This window comes from Aythya marila (assembly GCF_965140915.1).
Source record: "Aythya marila genome assembly, chromosome: 2".
In the NCBI taxonomy this organism is placed as follows: Eukaryota; Metazoa; Chordata; class Aves; order Anseriformes; family Anatidae; genus Aythya; species Aythya marila.
This window is the reverse complement of record NC_139043.1, coordinates 154,911,582-154,929,237: the sequence shown is the minus strand read 5'-3', so window position 1 is coordinate 154,929,237 and position 17,656 is coordinate 154,911,582. Positions and strand designations below refer to the sequence as shown.

At 48.0% G+C, this 17,656-nt stretch overlaps 1 protein-coding gene across 1 annotated transcript in view; it reads right to left on the bottom strand.

The window, feature by feature from the left end:
• The window catches only part of ADGRB1 (adhesion G protein-coupled receptor B1), a gene marked incomplete at both ends in the record, with an annotated part of 182,665 nt that extends 167,096 nt beyond the window's left edge, over positions 1 to 15,569 (bottom strand). The window contains one exon of the mRNA XM_082755085.1: positions 14,822 to 15,569. Coding sequence (XP_082611211.1) covers positions 14,822 to 15,569 — 748 coding nt within the window. The remainder of the gene's footprint in view (positions 1 to 14,821) is intronic.
• Positions 15,570 to 17,656: the final 2,087 nt, after the last annotated feature.

Below are 17,656 nucleotides of genomic sequence, written 5' to 3'. Positions count from 1 at the left end.
AGCATCCCAGCCCCTTTTTTGTTCCTTGGCTCCTTGCACCAGCTGCAGACCACCCTGCTCTGCCTTTGAAGCAACGTCGTATGCATTGTCTGTCCTCTCCCTGCATGTCCTTGCTTTGGGGAGCTGCTTTCATCCCCTAGATCCCTCAAAATGATAAAAAAATCAGTGGTCCATCTCTAAACAGCCTCCGAACCCCAACCACTGTCAGGTCATCAAGAAGACAGCACCCCATATCACCCATCCCATGCTTCACAGCACTGATCAGCACACAGGAGAATAATGCCCCTTTAAATGCCCTAAACTGTCCAAAAGCAACACACCAGGGACAGATTTAAGGCCTGCAGGAATGAAAACATCACTTTCCACCCCAAGTGATGGGAGAGCTTTGCTTGCAGCACAGCATATGCCATCTGTTCCCTCGCCCACAGATCCGGCCGTGCTGCGTGGCCGCGTCACTGCAGCGCCAAGCACATGGTATTAGCGACAAGGCAGTGTTTAACCCCCCTCTATCCTGAGCAAAAATCAGGCAGCAGGACACCCTGAGAGCCAGCACCATGCCTGAATTGATGTGACACAGGGCTGGGAGCTTCCAAGGAGGTTTCTGGCCAAGTTGCTTGCAGCCTCCGCAGAGATTTTGCAAGCCAATGGGGTGATATGCAGGGTTTGTGCAGAAGGATCAGCACACACACAAGCTTGCAGAGCAAAGGGAAGGCATCTGGGTTTGGCTTGTTGCTTTTTCTGGCCTTATCCCATCCTGTTGTCACCAGGGAATCCCTTGCACAAAAGAGCTGTGAAGCTCCTTTGGGATCAAAACCCAAAAAGGGAGAGACCTGGAGCAAGGGTGGCAGAGGAAAACCTGCCTCCTATCCCTCCTCCAGCTGAAACCTGCTTTGTTCCGAGTACTCCCGCATTCCCGTTTAATGATCCACTCTTCATTTACATTTAATTAGAGGAATGAAAGAGCCAATTAGCAAGATCTACACTAAATGCAAACAAAAGGGATTGCTGGGTGACTCAGGCACGGGGCAGAGCTGAGGTGGGGTGCTGAGGGCAGCTGACACAGCCCTTAAGGCAGGCTGTGGCCAGAAGGCATGGTAACACTGTCCCCTTTCTGACAGCCAGGTGCTTGCACCATGGTTTGGGATACCCCATAGATCCAGAGGAAGGGCAGAGGCTTAAGTGCAAAGAAGGTGATGCTCAACAAAGTCAGGGAGGAGCAGAAGGTATTACCCAAAGCTTCCTGGGAACCTCTTTGTTTCATTTCATTCCTCCTGCATCAGCAGAAGAAATATTGAGGGACGCACGGGCTCTGGCAGCACCCTCCCTGCAATTTTCTTGTGCCTTAACCCTTTGATCCAGATCACCCAGAAAAACCTCCCCTGTAAAGGAGATGGAGAGAAGCTCATGAGGACAAGCAGTCTAAAGGATGGGCTTATATCAGAATTAACCTTGGCACCTCATTTCAGCACAGAGACTAGCACTTCAGCTATAGCCAGTAGCACAGTTGCACTTGAGCTGAGCTGAGCCACCTCATCCTCCTGGATCCAATCCTCTCCCTCCAAATCAGCTCTCCTTTTGGGAAGACCCTGGCTGGTTTATTCTGATGCCATTTTTGGGGTGAGACAAAGCATTATCTGCCCCACCATGCACCTGCAGCTTTTTGTTGACCAAGAAGGGAGCTCAGGGTGACTTGCTCAGATGTAACCATCTCCACCGTCTCCACAGACAGCTGGAGTTAGCCACAATGGCACAGGACAGTAAGAGCTGAGGATCTTTGCTGAAAACAGATCTGAGAGCCAGGACTCATGGAGAGAGCAACAAACCCTGTGGTGAAGTTGGGAGTCCAAGACTAATTGGTGAGGGCTATGCTCTAACTGGGTTTTGACACTTGTGGTGCAATGGCACATACTAAAACATGAGTGGTGGTAAATGAGTTCCTGTCTTTCCATGATCTGCCCAAATCTGGGGTTTTCTACTTCTCCTGCTACTCTTAGTTAAAGTGCTGTAAAAAAAATGGAGCAAGAATTTTTACATCACATCTATCCTTCTAACTGGTCTTCCCAGCTCCTATAAGAAACCCAATGTCATCAAAGCCATGATGCTCCATAGACATTGATGACCCACCTCCAGCTTTGCTGACACATGAGAGATGGATCCTTTGTTGGATGGTGGCAATGACTTTCTCACCCATAACTCACACCAAAGAGAAGCAGCAGATGATCCAGCCAGGACTGGACAACATAAAGTGAGAGCAGTCCAGCACTTCAGCCCCCACAAATGGAGCATCAAAGAGGTGACAGCACATGCAGAAGACAGGCTGGAGACTTCTCCACCAGATGATCTTCATAAAGTCTGGCCTGCCTGTGTGCTTGTTCATACTGGTGTAAATCCAGAGACCTTTCCCTAAATCCAGCAGAGAGACCCCATACTGTTCCTTGGCAGCTACTGCTCAATTCTGGCCTTTTCTTGATTTAGGATGAAAAACAAAAAGAAACAAACAAAAAAACAACCTTCAATACGAGGCAGAAAACAAATGGAGTGATCTATGTGATAGATAGATACTCTCAGGGCACAGTATAGTTTATCATTAAAACGTTGAAAACCTACAGGAGGTGATTAAAGATGTTTTCTCTGCACCACCCCCGTGCCTCATTTAATGCTGGACAGCCCCTCTCCATCGAGCTGCCAAGCAGCCTCAACGCATGGGTATCAACCTGTAAAAGAGTATCCTTTTCCTAAAATATAAAGAAGCAAAATTAAAAAATAGGAGTGTAAAAATAAGGCTAAATGAACAAGGTATGCAAATGCCTTGATTTCTTCAAGGTTATAAGCAGATGCACGGAAATAGCAGAGGACTCCTGGTCCAGCAACCTTGGCACCCCTCCCAGCACAAGACCACAGCTAAACTGGGTGCAGAGGTCCATGCCACACAGCACGGATGACACACTCAGAATATAAAATTAATTTCAGCATGCTGCACCATAAGAAAACACCCACATAGAGAGAAATTTCATCTAAGATGATTTTTCTTCTTCTTCTTTTTTTTTTTCTTTCTTTTTTTCCTGGCAAAAATACATAACTGGCAATACCAGATGTTTCAAGAATTCATACATTCTGTCAAACTGTTTGTCTTAAATAAAAGCAAAATCCAGTGCAGCAACATAGAGTCAATATTTGGGTTTTTAAACCCAGAAATATTAGGGAGAGAAGTTGGTCAAAACCTTCCCTCTGTTTTATTTTGGAAAAGAAAAATATATATAAAAATATAATAATCCAGACTCACAGCAAAGCATTTCCAGGTTCTGGAAATTCCACGTCTTCCATTCCAATGCAAGACTGCATTCAGCCCCAAATGTTCACAGCCCTGAAGCGTCCACCTCCACCTTCTAGATACAAGCCACTGCCCATGGCAGAGCCTGATGCACATCCAGAGAAAATAGTCACCCTCAAGAGCCCTTGTAGAGTTTCCCTGTGCTCCACATTTATAAAAACGTATTGCAAAGCGATGTTCAGGGGCACGTGAGTTATGGAGGGCGCACAGGATAAGTGACCCCCGGCTGTCGTTTCTGTGTATCTTTCAAATGTTTGTTGAGGAAAGGTATTAGGCTTTTTACTTCCTAGTTCCCTTTCAAGAACAAACAACAAAAATGTGTTGTGCCTCGGGCAGTCTTTTTATTATCTTACATACAGTTCATGCAATAAAGTCTGTTAATTAAAACATGAATATTTAAAATGGCTTTCAAGAATGGCAGCCTTATCTCACCGGAGGGAAGAAGAAAGAAACAGGGCAAAAGAAAGGGGGGAAAAAAAACATGGTAAAGCACAAGAAAGTCATGTGATAATTCATTTTGCCAGAGGAGTATTCAATTATTGAACTGCTGAATGAGTGCGTTTTCCCCAGCTGACATGAGATGTTCATTTACAGCAAGAGGGGCAGGGCAGAGAAAGGGATGGCGGGATGGAGTGGAGGCAAAGGAGAATGGGTAGAGTGTTAATTAAGATATGAGGAGGTTGAAGCTGTCTTTTTTGGCTGCTTTGTGTTGTGAAGTTGGGATTTTCTCAAAGCCGTGGGCCTGGAAATAGAAAAGCCACAACTGTCTGCTGCTTTGGGGCTGTTGTGACACCAAGAAATTATTGGAGGTGAGAAGAGGCTCAGCATCCAGTATTTGCCTTGGAGTAACTTTGCTCCTCAAGAACATATCCAAGGGTCTTGGTGTAATGAGAAACATACCCCAAGGTAAAAAGGAAGAGAAGGCGTGGGGGGTATGATGGAATTATGTGTCTGCATGTGCAAATCAATAAAGAACTGGAGACACACAAACGGTTTTGTACCAGCAGAAGAAGAGCTCTAAGGTAGAGCTGGTGGTCACTGAGGAGGGCTCCAATTCAGTCTCTACTTCAGCAGGAACTGGGTTTTGAGCCCTTTGCAGAGCTTTGCTGTGGGACAGCAGAGGGAAGCGTGTCCCACCAGCAGAGTGGCCATGGGGAGAGATCAGAAAAATGTCAGTCTCAAAGAAAGTCCTCATGTCTGCTGATTTGCTCCTGCAAAGGAGGAGCACGGCCACCAGGTTTCTCCCACCCAGGTCTCTCTGCACGTCCAACAACCCCACAGCAGGACCTGCTTGTCCCCTCTGAGCACTAAGCCATGCATGTTGTCCTCTCTCACCATGCTACCAAGCCATCATGGGGAAATAATTAGCTTGCTTTGAGGGGGTTAACACAAATTGTACATTTCCCAGGAAGGATTCCACAAGCATCAACAAAGCCAGCTTCTTCCAAAAGGCACCGTGATGCTGATCTGGAAAGTGAGTCGATGAGCCCACAGAGGGCTTTCAGCAAACCATGAGGTGAGACACAAGTCCCAGATTGCCCTTCCCACAGCTCCTCCTCCCCACTGCTGCCTCCTGGCATGGAAAGGATGAAGCATGAGTCAGCCCTGTGTTCCAGCAGCGAGTGTACATGCTGAAGGTCCTGATGGACACACCGCCACTCCAGAACTGAAGGCATCATGTCCTGGTTCTCTCCATGCATCTGGTTACGTGGCACTCATGGGGCTTTTGACTTTTGGACATGTTCATAAGCATGCAGAGGTGTATGGCTGTGCAGGGATGGGTGTAGTTTTACATGCATTTACATGGCTATGTGTCCACTCCAGAGCATGTGCATCTGTCTCCTCAGCTGATGGTCATGCACATGCCTGGAGGGACATTCATGCTCACATGTGTATCTGCTTGCCCTGCATGGAGTCACCCCCATACACAGGCACATTATTCCATGTACACATTATTCCATGTGCACACACTTGGGCATCCACGTGTAAATCCATGTGTTTGCTCTTGGATATGTATCTTTGAACCAGAGAGAAAAGGGGCAAGGGAAAACCCCTCCAGAAACCTTTCAAGCCTCCAGCACTCCGTAGGACATTTATCCCAAGACTTCCTGCTCGCCCTTACCAACTCAGCCCTGCTCCAGCGACCACGACCCACTCCTGCCTTGTAACCTGCACCCTTCTCCAGGTCTGCGACCTCCACTCTAGGTGCATTTGGCATTGTTCAGCAGGAAAGAGGCTGCAGGACAGTCCTGTTACAGGGAAGGATGCAGGTATTGGACTTGTACTCACAGGGATGCTCCACTCCCACAGTCACTCAACACAACACATTCCCATCAAATATGCCATTGTATGAACTGACTGACTAAAAAATTAGCTAGCACATCAATTATCTGGCTTCTTTGGACCATCATCCAGTCCAGCAATGTTCCAGAGAAGTTATCTCCTGTTCAGTGAGTAATTAAGGGACTCAGAAGGATGCTAGTGGTAGGAAAGATCTGGAGCCATTGTTTGAAGATGAGGGCCATAAGGGTTTGGATAAAATGGGAGGAGCTGGACTTGCCTCAGTAGGGAAAGAGAAGATTTCACATAGTATGAAATCATCCTTTCTACTATTCAAAAAGCCATCCTTTTAAGAGTAGAAAGGACAGCATGCCACCTTGCCATCCCTTCTAGGACATTTGGAACATCATGCAGAAGACTGGAGATTGTTGCGCTGAAAGACCTGCCAAAGTTTTATAATTAGCCTCTGCCTCCATCTCACAGCAAGTAAAAGGCATCAAATTATGTCAGAGAAAAGCTCCCACCAAGCTTGTCAGCAGCTCCAGTGGCGACAGGCTCAAATCACAGTGCTGCTGAGCTGCCTGGGGATGGAGGTGGGACCGAGCAGAGCGGCACGTGGCACGCAAGAGCTGCTGAGCGAGAAAAGCCATCTCTGCCCTGACAGCTGGTGGCATCCATCGCGGCTCTCCCAGGGGGTCTTTTGTTCTCCTTGACGGTTCCTCAGCTGCAGTGGTCTGCAGGGGCAAGCAGCTGAGCTCCCTGAAGGGGCCTTCAAGCTCCTCCATGGCCCAGAAGCACAGAAGCATGAAATGCAATCTCTTTAAATATCTCTCTATGGTTACCTGGGGACTGTCCCAGTCCCCACGTCTTTTCTTCTTCAGTGAATACCTTCCCCAGAAAGAAAGACATTTTTCTGAGTAGCTCCTCTGCTGCTCTTTCTGCCTTCCTGTTATTCTCATTAATAATCTCAAGCCACATCACCATCCATTGATCTCGGTCGACCCTAATGCCTGGTAGCTAGCCAAATTTCAGGCCAATCAATGAAGGTGCACCCCGATTTTAACAGCTGAACATTAAGGATGAGGATTTGAGGAGGTTAAGAAGGCTGACCAACTCATCTCTGCTGGGGAAGGTGGGCAGCTGGGTTTAGATGCTGCACTGCTGGATGGTGATGGAGCCAACCCAACAACCTCCTCTCCAGGTCAAATCACCCCTGGTAGGGCAGTGCTGATGCTAGATCTGACGTGCCAAAATTCATTCTGGGCTTTTACATGGCTATGCACAGAGCACAGCGTCGTGGGACTTCTCCCAATCTGGAGCCTCTCCCAGCCCAGCAGAGCACTCAAAACTGCTTTGCTGAATGCTCAGCAAAATGTGTCCATGGGCAGTATTGCAGGAAGCTTCATAATTCAGGGCACTAAAATGGAAAATCAAACTAATGAAGAAACAAACAAAACAACGAACTGAATGAAGGAGGAGGCAGGGAAAGAGAAAGTGTTTACAGGCAGAAATGAATCATCTTCAGCCACTTTTATTGATGTTCCTTTGACAGCAGACTCAGTGCATGCACTGCAGAAGCCAAATGCCAGCAGTACATCTGCAAGCAGCAGGCCTGGCCCTTCTGCATTAATGCTTTGCTGCTGGGTGAGGCCAGTGATGGCTTGCCAAGCCCACATCCACAACAGGGAATCTGGTGCAGATATCCCCTTGGTCCAGCTCTGTAGAAATCATTAACCCACTGCGTTTAGGGACCTTGGTCCTAATCCCAGGCTAACAGGCACCAAAAGCAAAACCGGCACTGACCTCATGGATGGGAACTGGTCCTGAGCACTGGACTATTATCCTCCTGGCATTTTCCTGCACCAGGACTATTTTTCCTTTAGATAGACACATGATAGATAGATAGATAGATAGACAGACGGACCGACAGGCACAAAGCCAAGGAGCCCTGTGCACAACAACAGAGTCGCCTCCTTCCCTTTTGGGCTCTAGCTTGTGCCATAATTGAAATCCCTGTTGGATAAGATGAACTTGCAGTAGTCTTTCCCATGGCACATGTACCATAGTGCCTTTCCTCCACACCTCCAGTTCTTGCCAAAGAACTGGCTGAAATGGGATTCCGTTTGTGACCTTGGTCATGCCACCAGCCTTGGTAGAAAATGGCTGGCTCAGCCAGTCTCACATTATGGGAAAAGGACACTAAAACTGGGCCTCAATTTCATCCATGGGGCATAAAAACATTAAGTGCACAGAAATTACTGCATAGTGCTCTTCATGTGGCTGTTTTTTTTTGCTTTAAGCCACATCTTAAAGGATGCACCTGTGCCCTTGGCTGGTTTTCCTGATTTCAGTGCAGAATCTTCTTGTCTGGGCATCTTCAACACAAAACCAACCAACCCCTCTGTCCTCAAAGCTAACGAGGGGGGATATGCCATCTTCCATCCATTAAAAAAAAACAAACAACAAAAACAACAACAATCCAGGCCGGCAGAGGCCAGAGCATCCCCCTCCTCAGCCAGGCAAGGAAACAAAACCAAGGACTTGCACCAGTTCTTTTGGTCCTGCTGCAAGGCAGAGAGGGCTCAGCCAGCCTTCCAGCTGATGACCATTCCATCCTTGTGCTTTAAGACCCAACCACACTCCTTGTGTGCCATATCACGTCCACACACCTGAGCTATGACAGCATTCTGGCTTTGGGAATCAGCACCAGGCTTTTTTTCTGTGCCAAAGAAACACAGTAGGACTTCTGTGGGACAAAGCTGCCACCCGGCCAGAGCATCCCAGTTTGTTCAGGAATCTGAAGCTGCAGCTTTCATCTATCCAAGCCGTTTTCCTTCCTTTTTGCTTCCAAGCACTGGGAATATCCCAAGCTGGTAACCCTTCTTTTGACGGCACGGATCACTCGAAGCCCACGGAGAGCATTCAGCTTAATGAGCTGTGTGGCAATTATTGCTCCATCAAAACCAGAGCCAGGGAACAAAAAAAAAAAAAAAGGAATATATTTAAACTCAACAGATATGCAATTCTGATGCTGTGCTAAAGGACGTTCCTTCCTAGCTCATTTTTCTCACCCTGATGGCAGGCTGAAGTGTGGGACATCAGTGTCAGATGGCTGGCTGCACCAGGTTCAAGGAGACTGGAGGTGACATTGGCAGAACCACTCTGGGGACACACGGCTGCTGAATGCCCCCCAGGTTACAGTGTCACAAAGCCACAATAAATGATACCTGCTGAGAATCCAAAAACAGTTTTCTGTTATTTTTTCCTTTTATTTTTTTTTTAGCCCAAGCTTGCTTCAGCACAGCCCTGGGGATGTACAGCCTCATAGAAGCCAGAACCAGCACCCATAGTTGCTGCACAGTTTTGTTGAGGATAAGGTCTCACCCTTGATGTGTTTCTGTTTACAGCCTGTTAGGGAAAGATCAGAGCTCTTCTCCCCTTCTGGACCCATTGCCTGCTAGATCTTTACAGCAGCTGGGCTATGCACAGTCTCTGCTAAATCCAAAGTTTATCTAGATGTGGAGAAACAACACCGAAAAAGGGAAAACTCTCAGTGAAGCCTGGGAGAAACCCAGGAGCCCCATCAACCAAATGATAGAGGATCCTCCAGGTCAGACAGCTCAGTGCCAGTGAAACCGATGGAGATCAGGCACCCTCAGCAGGGAATGAGGCACTTGAAAAGCTCTGTGGATCCAGTTCCCTTGGAAAGATAACGTTCCCCATTTTTCATCCTGCTCTGATTATTTAAATGCATCAGAGGTTAAGGGTGGGTGGTGAAAAGGGCCAGGAATTGCTCTGTGCACCTTCCCTTCTGAGCCATTAGCATCCTTGTTCTCACATTCAGCAGTTACAGCTGTAAAGCTCCACTGCAGATGTGATGATTTTGAATCTGGTGCCTGTGCTTCCCTGCATTAAATTTCACCCCATATTCCCATACAAAACGTTTGGGGGCAGCTGCTATGTGTCCCGAATATGAGAGGATGATAAACAATAATGAATGTTAAAAAAAAAAAAAAGGTGAATAACTCAAAGGCTGAGCCCTTCACCAGGGCTGCTACTCATTAAATTACCCATAAAAGTCCCCTCGTAGCAATAATGGGAGTAGTTGCCTTGTAAAACTCCCTCAGCAACTGGATGTAAATTCCACCTTTAGTCTCCCTGCTACAACAATAGCACATTCTGATGGTAATTGCGGATGTTTCTGCATTGTGATCATGTCCACAAACTGCTGGGCTCACAATGGAACTGATCGCTCTATTTTTCTCATTTTTCTCCCCCTATCTCCTAAATAGGACATCTCCATACAGACGCATGCACGAGTGGATTTAGTGCTGAAACAACACTGCGGACGCAGGAAATCTCTGCTCTGCTGCTGGAAAGACCCCAGATGTTATGTAGGCTTTGGTTCCTGCCTAATTGCAGGGTTTTTAATGATCCCAAAGGGAAGCAGTGGGGCAAGCAAGGATTTTGCAGATCACATAGGTCTGAGTTTTCAAACCAAGTCAGGACTGCCCTTTCTAGCACCCAGGAGGAGCTGCCTCCACGAAACACCCCAGATGACAGGTGACATACCTAATGCTTTACATAAGGTAGGAAAATTTCATATAGAGACCAGAAAGCAACCCTTATTTGCCCCAGGTTATGCCGGGGAGCTCTCACTGCAGCATTGCTATGCTCTCAAAGATGCACAGACCAGGGCAAACATAGAGAACTGGGACAAACACAGATGGAGCAGTGAGGAGCTGGAAAGCAGCAAACCTTCCCCTGGTACATATGGGTCTATGCCAGGAGGAAGGAGAGGCACTGAAACTGAGCTCAACTCCCATGGCCACTTGGTTTTTAAACCCCCAAATGAAGCAAATCCAAAGCCAAATTCCTTTTCTCCACAAGCCCAGCTGTTCTTTGGGCCTGGGGGACCATTGCTGGGAGGGATGGAGCTTGTAGTGGAGGCAGAGGTCAATGGAGAGGCTTCAGAGCCTACCCCTGGGCAATTACTCACAGCTTTTTATCAGTCCCTGGGCTTTCCTGCTCACTACATCCTACCACAAACACTGGAAATGATTTATTGAGTTATTCCTGCCCTAAGAGAGGTTCAAGGGCAGGAAGGCTGTGCCATCCAACATGAATCCTGCAGCTGCTTTGACCCTATATGTCTGGCCCTTTTTCCGCACCAGGGACCTCCTTCTGCAGCCACTCCAAGCAGAATCTCAGCCCTGCTGAGGAGATGCTATGCTTGGCCAGCAGAGCCAGCCAGGCATGAAGCAAAGTTCCCAACACCGACTGGCAGCTTGGAGGATGTGTCCTGCAGTGAGAGATTTATGAACCTCAGCCCACTTAACGCAGCAGAGGTTAAGAAGGAACTCGTTCATGGGTCTATAAATGCCTCTCCACTGTAGAGAATGGACACTAGGTGATTTCTTAATCTAGCAGGCAAAGAAAAGCATTTCGGGGCTGAAAAGGGAAACATCACAAAAATACAGCAATGAAGTGATTGAGCATTCAGGGGTAAGGAAGGACTGCGTGTGTTGAGAGCAATGGGGACAGAAAAACAATGGTAAAGTTTAAAGACAGGAAAATACCCAGCATTTTCAACTAGCTATGTCCTGATTCATTTTTTTTTTCTTTTTCTTTTTTTCTTTTTTTTGAATGAAGCAGGTCTCATTTCTATTCAGTTTCAAGCTCTTTGCTGGAATGAATTGGTGAAATCCTCTTGATGAGGCTGATCAGACTTGTTCGTCACAAAAATCCCTCCAGCCCTGAAGCCATCTGCTCTACCAGGGAGCACAAAATGTATTTCAGGAACACATGATTAGCTCAGTTTTGCAGTCTGCATCATGAATCCCCCCAAGATTGGGGGTCTGAAGAAGAGAAGGACCAGCATTTGTTTCACAGCTGCCTCTCTGGGCTACCACGACATGACAGCAAAGCAGTGGTCTTCCAGGAACAGATTACAATGAGACAGGGCTAATTAGATGTTCATTAAGTACCTAACTCAGCACAGCACTTAAGCACACATTTAACCTTCTCTCATTACAGTGTCACATCAACGTCCCATTTAAAGCTCCAGCTCTTGTTACAGTGAAACCAGCTCACATCTGGGAGGGCCACCAGGATTTCCAGACCTTCGAGCTCCAGGACCCCGTATTTCAGGATGCTTTCTCATCTGCTGCCCCACGGGGCCCCTACCCCTAACCTATGGGGGAGCCTATCCCAGGAATCTTGGTTTTCTTTCCCAAAGGGGAATTTGCCTCTAACCTTTAGGACCTACAACCAGTCTCTGCCTTCTTCCCACCCTGCTTTAAGCAGACAGAGGAGACCTGATGCTGCCCAAAAATATTTCTTTTGTTTAGTTATCTTCTAGAAAAATACAAATTAAATAAAATAATTATCCCTCTTCAAAGCCTTTCTGGTGCAACAGCTCAAGACAGCTAGAGCAAGGAGTGTCACTGTGGGGAGTGGGCTGCAGCTGTCAATATATCTCCAGCCTTGTCTTGCTGATCAGCAGGACAAGCTCCATGTGCAGCAAGACCCCAAAATATCTCCTGCCGCCTCTGTACCCTGACAGATTCTTCTTGCTCCCACCACCGCCTGCCGTAACCTCTGCAACGTCTGCGTGGGATGCAGGGTGCAAAGGAGGTGGCTCGCCAAACCAAGGAAGCAAATTTGGAAGCAAAAGCTCTTTTTCCCCCAGGCATTGATGCTATGGACAAGGAGGGGGTACGGAGGCAGTTTTGGCAGAGCCACTTTGTGAAGACCCCTTCTAATTGTCCACCGTTGCTCTTTGGTCACCAAAGTTGATGTGCAGATCTGTTCTTGGACTGCTCTTGAGCATCTCCAGAGAGCAGGGATGCTCATCTTGCCCAGCACATTGCCACGTGGGCGCATTTTCCATCCTTCAGGAATGGAAAATATCCCAGGTAGAGAGGAGGCACACTGCGACAAAAAAAGGCTCCACATTTTGTGGTGTCTGGATATCTGACAATTCCTTACATGCCTTGAAAGTTATCAGACCAGACTAGTACAGCACACACATACACCCTTGTTCAAAGACAAAAGTGTCAAGACAGGCTCCAAAAAAAACAAATGACTCAGGAAGCAGCAGAAAAAAAAGAAAAAAAAAAAAAAAGAAAAAAAAAAGTCGTTAAAAAGAAGAAGAATGTTACAAATACAATCATACAATCAGGACAACAATAACAGCATTAACCATCAGCAGTGCTCAGAAATCAGAAACCCTATCAAAATATTCCACCCACAGAACTCTGTTAAGGGATCGCTGGCTCGCTGTCCAAATTGGATCTCGCCTCCATCTTCCTGATCAAGCCTTTGCAAAAATCAAAACAGACACAGTGACAGACAGAGCAGCACATGGAGAGGCCGGGTGCCCTGCAAGCTTTGTTTCCATGTAGATGGCATCCCACCAGTAAAGATGCTAATTCTTTGTCTTCAGCACAGAGCAGATGTGAGCAGCCAGCAAACAAAAATAATAATAATAATAATAATAATAATAATAATAATAAAATAAAGTAATCTACACTCTCTACAAATATTTGACATCCCAAAAGGATTTAGATTCAGCCACCTTTGAGCCTCTTCCATATTTATTTTCTGGGAACATTCGAACACTCAAGCTGGACTAGGAGAGATCTTTACAAAAGCCAATATTAAGCCTGAACGTTTCAGGATTTGCTGAAAATCTTTTTTCAAATTTCACCTTTGGTTGCGATGAAAAAGGTCACGCTGCTTGGGTTGAATGCATAAATCTTCCAATCAGCCAAGGCAGAGTGTGGCACCTGACTGAAGGAGGCTCGTATCGCTCTGAGGAGGCGGGCAGCGCAGTGCTCCTAGCAAGCTGTTTGTACAGGAGGAAAAGGACACTGCAAAAAAAAATAATAATCTGGGATCTGGGGAGCAACTGGCCCCCTGTGCTCATGGCCAGAGTGAGGGGCACGGCGAGGAACTAATTTGTAGGATTTACAGCTCATCTGTGTGACTCTGCGTATTGATTTACAGAGAGGCGAGAAGCAAAATCTCCCCCGAAATACACCGACGGAAGCACTGATACCTGATCATATCCTAATCTCTGCAAGAAAATCACTCTGCCTGATAACCTCCTGCCTACCACAAGCACATTTTGCCTCCTTCCACCTGCAGAAATTCTCCCCCTGCTTGGGAGGGGGACTGCAAAAGCTTGGCAGAAGCCCCCACGGCCAGCCCAAATGGGAGGCTGCCCTCCACACTGCCCAAATTCCCATTTAGCATCACACCCCCGCTTTACATAAGCTGCCTGCTGGCAGGTGGGACGGGAGCAGATCTGACACAGTCCCTGAAATAGCGGCTCTGCTTTCTGACCCTCCAGTTCCCTCTTGCTTTGCACAGTACTGTGACACCGGTGGGGATGGATGCAAGGAGAGTTTCTCTCCCCGGCACAGTGCAGCAGCAACACACGAGGATCAGACTTCAGGAGTATCTCATCCCTGTTCTCAACCCTTTCTCGTCTTCCTTCCTCAACCCTTTCTCAACCCTTTCTCATCTTCTTTCTTTATTCTCAACCCTTTCTCTTCCTCCTTCCCCATCCCTTTCATGGCTTCTTGGCAGGCACAGCCTACATCACATTCAACATCCCAAAGAGAACAAAAGACGAACCAAATACCCGAGGAATGAGCCCAAACAAAAGGCACCACGTAGCCCCGCACAAGTAATGTGGTGAACTCTCTTTTTGAAAGCCTCCAGAAGGAAAATGAAGCTGAGATCCTGAGAACAAAATGAGCATGCCTTCTGCTGCCTTTCTCTCAAACCAGCCTTGGAGATAAAGTTTTTTTCCCATTAATTTAAAGGGTTGATAGGGTTGCTGAGTGCAGCCCACCTCGGGAGGTAGCTTGCATCCTGCCTCTTCTAGGATGTTTCTAATTGCGTTGGGGAACTGCTTGCCCTCAGGTACAACTTACTCTCAGCTGCAATGAAGCTGCAGAAGTAAAACAAGTGAGGAAAGAGCCTGAGGAAGTAGTGAAACAATTTAGGACACACTTCGGGGAAACCACTCATGAAGAGCCACCAGGGGTTGCCAGATCTGCCTAGCAATTAGCGAGGAAGTTTTTCATAGCAGGCATTTGCAGACTCGGATACACACATGGTGGGAACAACATGAGACCCAGGAGGGGACAACCCAACCATCCCTTCCTTCCAAACCCCCCCGGCTGTCCCCTCACTCACCCATGAACTCCACTCCACTGCTGTCCTTCGGGCTGCTCATGCAGTTCTCCAAGTAAATCCCATCCTTGTAACAATCTTCCTTCTTCTTTGCGAGCCCCAGGATCTCACTGGCTTGATCCAGGACCTCCCCTCCCGAGCAAGAGCAGGGGGTCTGCATAATGCCACAGGGGTGGGAGCTGCTGCTGATGGCCAGGCACGCATCCAGCCACTTGCAGAGCATCTGGCACGCGGCTTTGCTAGGGTTCCTGTTGCCCACCACGAGGTATTCCACCGAGAAGTCCCTTTCCTGAGCTTTCATGGGCTTCCACCGCACGGGTCCGTTCTCCACCCCTGGTGGCGCAGTCTGCTTCATCTGGAGGAACTGCTTGTTGGACTGGAGGAAGGCGTAGCGGGTGGACCCATCACAGAGCTTCAGCACATCGTCAAAGCTCTCCATGCCCAGGTAGGTGCGGGTAGATTCCAGGAAGGAGTCGAACTGGTAGGTGCGGATGTGCTGGTGGTCACATACGCCAGTGGGTTTGAGGATCTTCATGTACAAGGTGTACCTCCGAGGGTCGGGGTTCTGGATAATCCAAGAGCAGAGAGAGGAGTTCAACGGGAAGACGGCAAAGGAGGAGAAATACCCAAAGAATTTCCCCTGGACCAAAGTGGTGCAGGGAGTTTGTGCCAGGTCCAGAGCGACCACGGTCCACACAAAGTAGAGTGGCGATACCAAAAGCAGGTTCAGGGCAGATCCAATGCTCCTCATCCTAGGTCTCTGGTCCTCTGGAACTCAAAGTAAATGTCAAGCAGGTGCCAGATCCTGGACATAACAGGGACCAGCTTAGAGGAAAAGTGAGAGTTTAAGAGGCTCTGGATCCGAAATCAAGCCAATCCTCCCATGTCTGGATTTGAGCTCCCTCCTGTGGCCATAAAGAACACCTGGAAAAAAAAGGGAAGGGAGGAAAGGAGGAGGGGAGAGAAAGAGAAGAGATTTGGGATTTGTTTTTTATTTTTTCCATTAACCCTTCACAAAGCCAAGAATCCATGCAGCATCCCCAGCCCCACTATATCTCTCTGGTAGGCTTTACAGCCCCACATCACCCTCCCCATGTTAGCTTTGGAGGTGTCCCCATCCCTGGGATGTCCCAGCTAGGGACTCCTTTTACTTCTCATCTTCCCAGCCCTTTTCTTTCCTGCCCCTTGGGCTCACACCAGGTAGAGGAAATCAGAAGTTCCCCCTTGGGTGAGGATTTCCCTGGCCCTGCAGCACGTATTTCCTCCAAACCAGGACTGCTGCCCAATTTTGAAAGGGCAGCTCTAACCTCAGGCAGGGAGGTTCCCCCTATCAAACCTTACTGACGAGTATCAGGATGATGTCAGGAGCTTCCATGGTCTAAAATAAACAAACAGAAAAATAAAAGAATTGCTCAGGTCCTCTGCATTGGAGACCTGGGTGCAAGCAGCCCAGCTTCTCAGCTGCAAATATTGGGCTGCAAAATTAACTCTGATCACCTGGGGTGTGCATCTTATTGATCAGGGACCAAGCTGGCACTGCCAGGAAGGAATTAGGATGAATTCCCTGGCTATGGAGAGGGGCAGTGACTCTGATCCTCTTCACATCCCCATCAATACCACACCACCTGCCCCCAAACCTGCCCTCTCCCACCCTGCTCTCAAGCTCTCCCTTCCCAAACTGCAAACAGAGGAAGCTTTCACAGCAGCCAGATGAATTCCCAGCAAATCTATGAGTTATGCAGCTAAACCCAATCCTGCCTCCCAGGAGACACTTAAACAAGAGATGAAGCCCATAGACCATCCTGTGCATTTGGGAGGAGACAGCTTCCTAGCCAATAGCCAAATGCAGCTCCACATTCACCTCTTGCTTCCTTTCCTCTCCATATATTAAAGTTTTGCCTCTGCATTACCCCTTTTCTGAAAAATCCTTTTTTTTTTTTTTTTTTTTTTTTCTTCTTTTTCTTTTCCTGGGGAGGAAAGGGTTAGGGAACTGGAAAGTCAGATCTGCTGTTTGCAAACTGGGTTTCAGCCCAGCTTCAAATCACTGCAGCCTCTGCCAGCAGATTCCTGCGTGTCTGTTAGACCTGACACTAATCAGCATGGAGTCCAAATGCGTTTGCACTTAAATTTTTTAGAAGTCGGATCCCCACTCCTGATGGCGCTTTGCAGCCTGCAGAACTCTGCAGTGCAACCCTCCCCGTGCCAGCCTCGGGGGCTGGATTTCAGGAACAGCAGCCTGCTTAGTGGATGCAAAGCACCGCTCGGTTGCAAGGAAAACCACAGGCATCAAGCAAACATCCTATAAATTTCCGGAGAGGTCATCCTGATTAGCAGGAGGGGTTGCCTGCAAATGACTGTTAATGTTTTAAATATCAGCTTCGGTAAGTGAAGCATGCTTGCTGAGTCTGTGAAAGGGAGCAGAGAGTCTCAGATCTTTTGGTTCATCTCTCCCTCGCTGTAGGGCAGTGCCTGGGCAGCTCATGCTGTTCAGAAGTGGGCACAGCCTTGGTAAAAGCCCAAGTCTACCCGACCTTCCCACCACGAGCCAGCCAGGATCACCCTAACCTTTGGTCCAGCCCATGAAGGAAGCTGCAGGAGCCAGCAGCGCCTCCATGGCAACGAGATGAGGAGGCAAGGGCTGGGAGCTGATGGAGAGCATCAGGATCTGGCCCCTGGTGGTGACTTCAGCTCCTGGGATCCAGCCCAAGCCTCCTGCCCTCCACAAACCTGACTTTTCTCACGCCGGCCACATCCCTGTTACTGAACAAAGAGGTGGAAAGCACAAAACTCACCCTCCCCTTGCCCCTTTTGGGGAAAAAAGCACACCGTAAAAGCCAA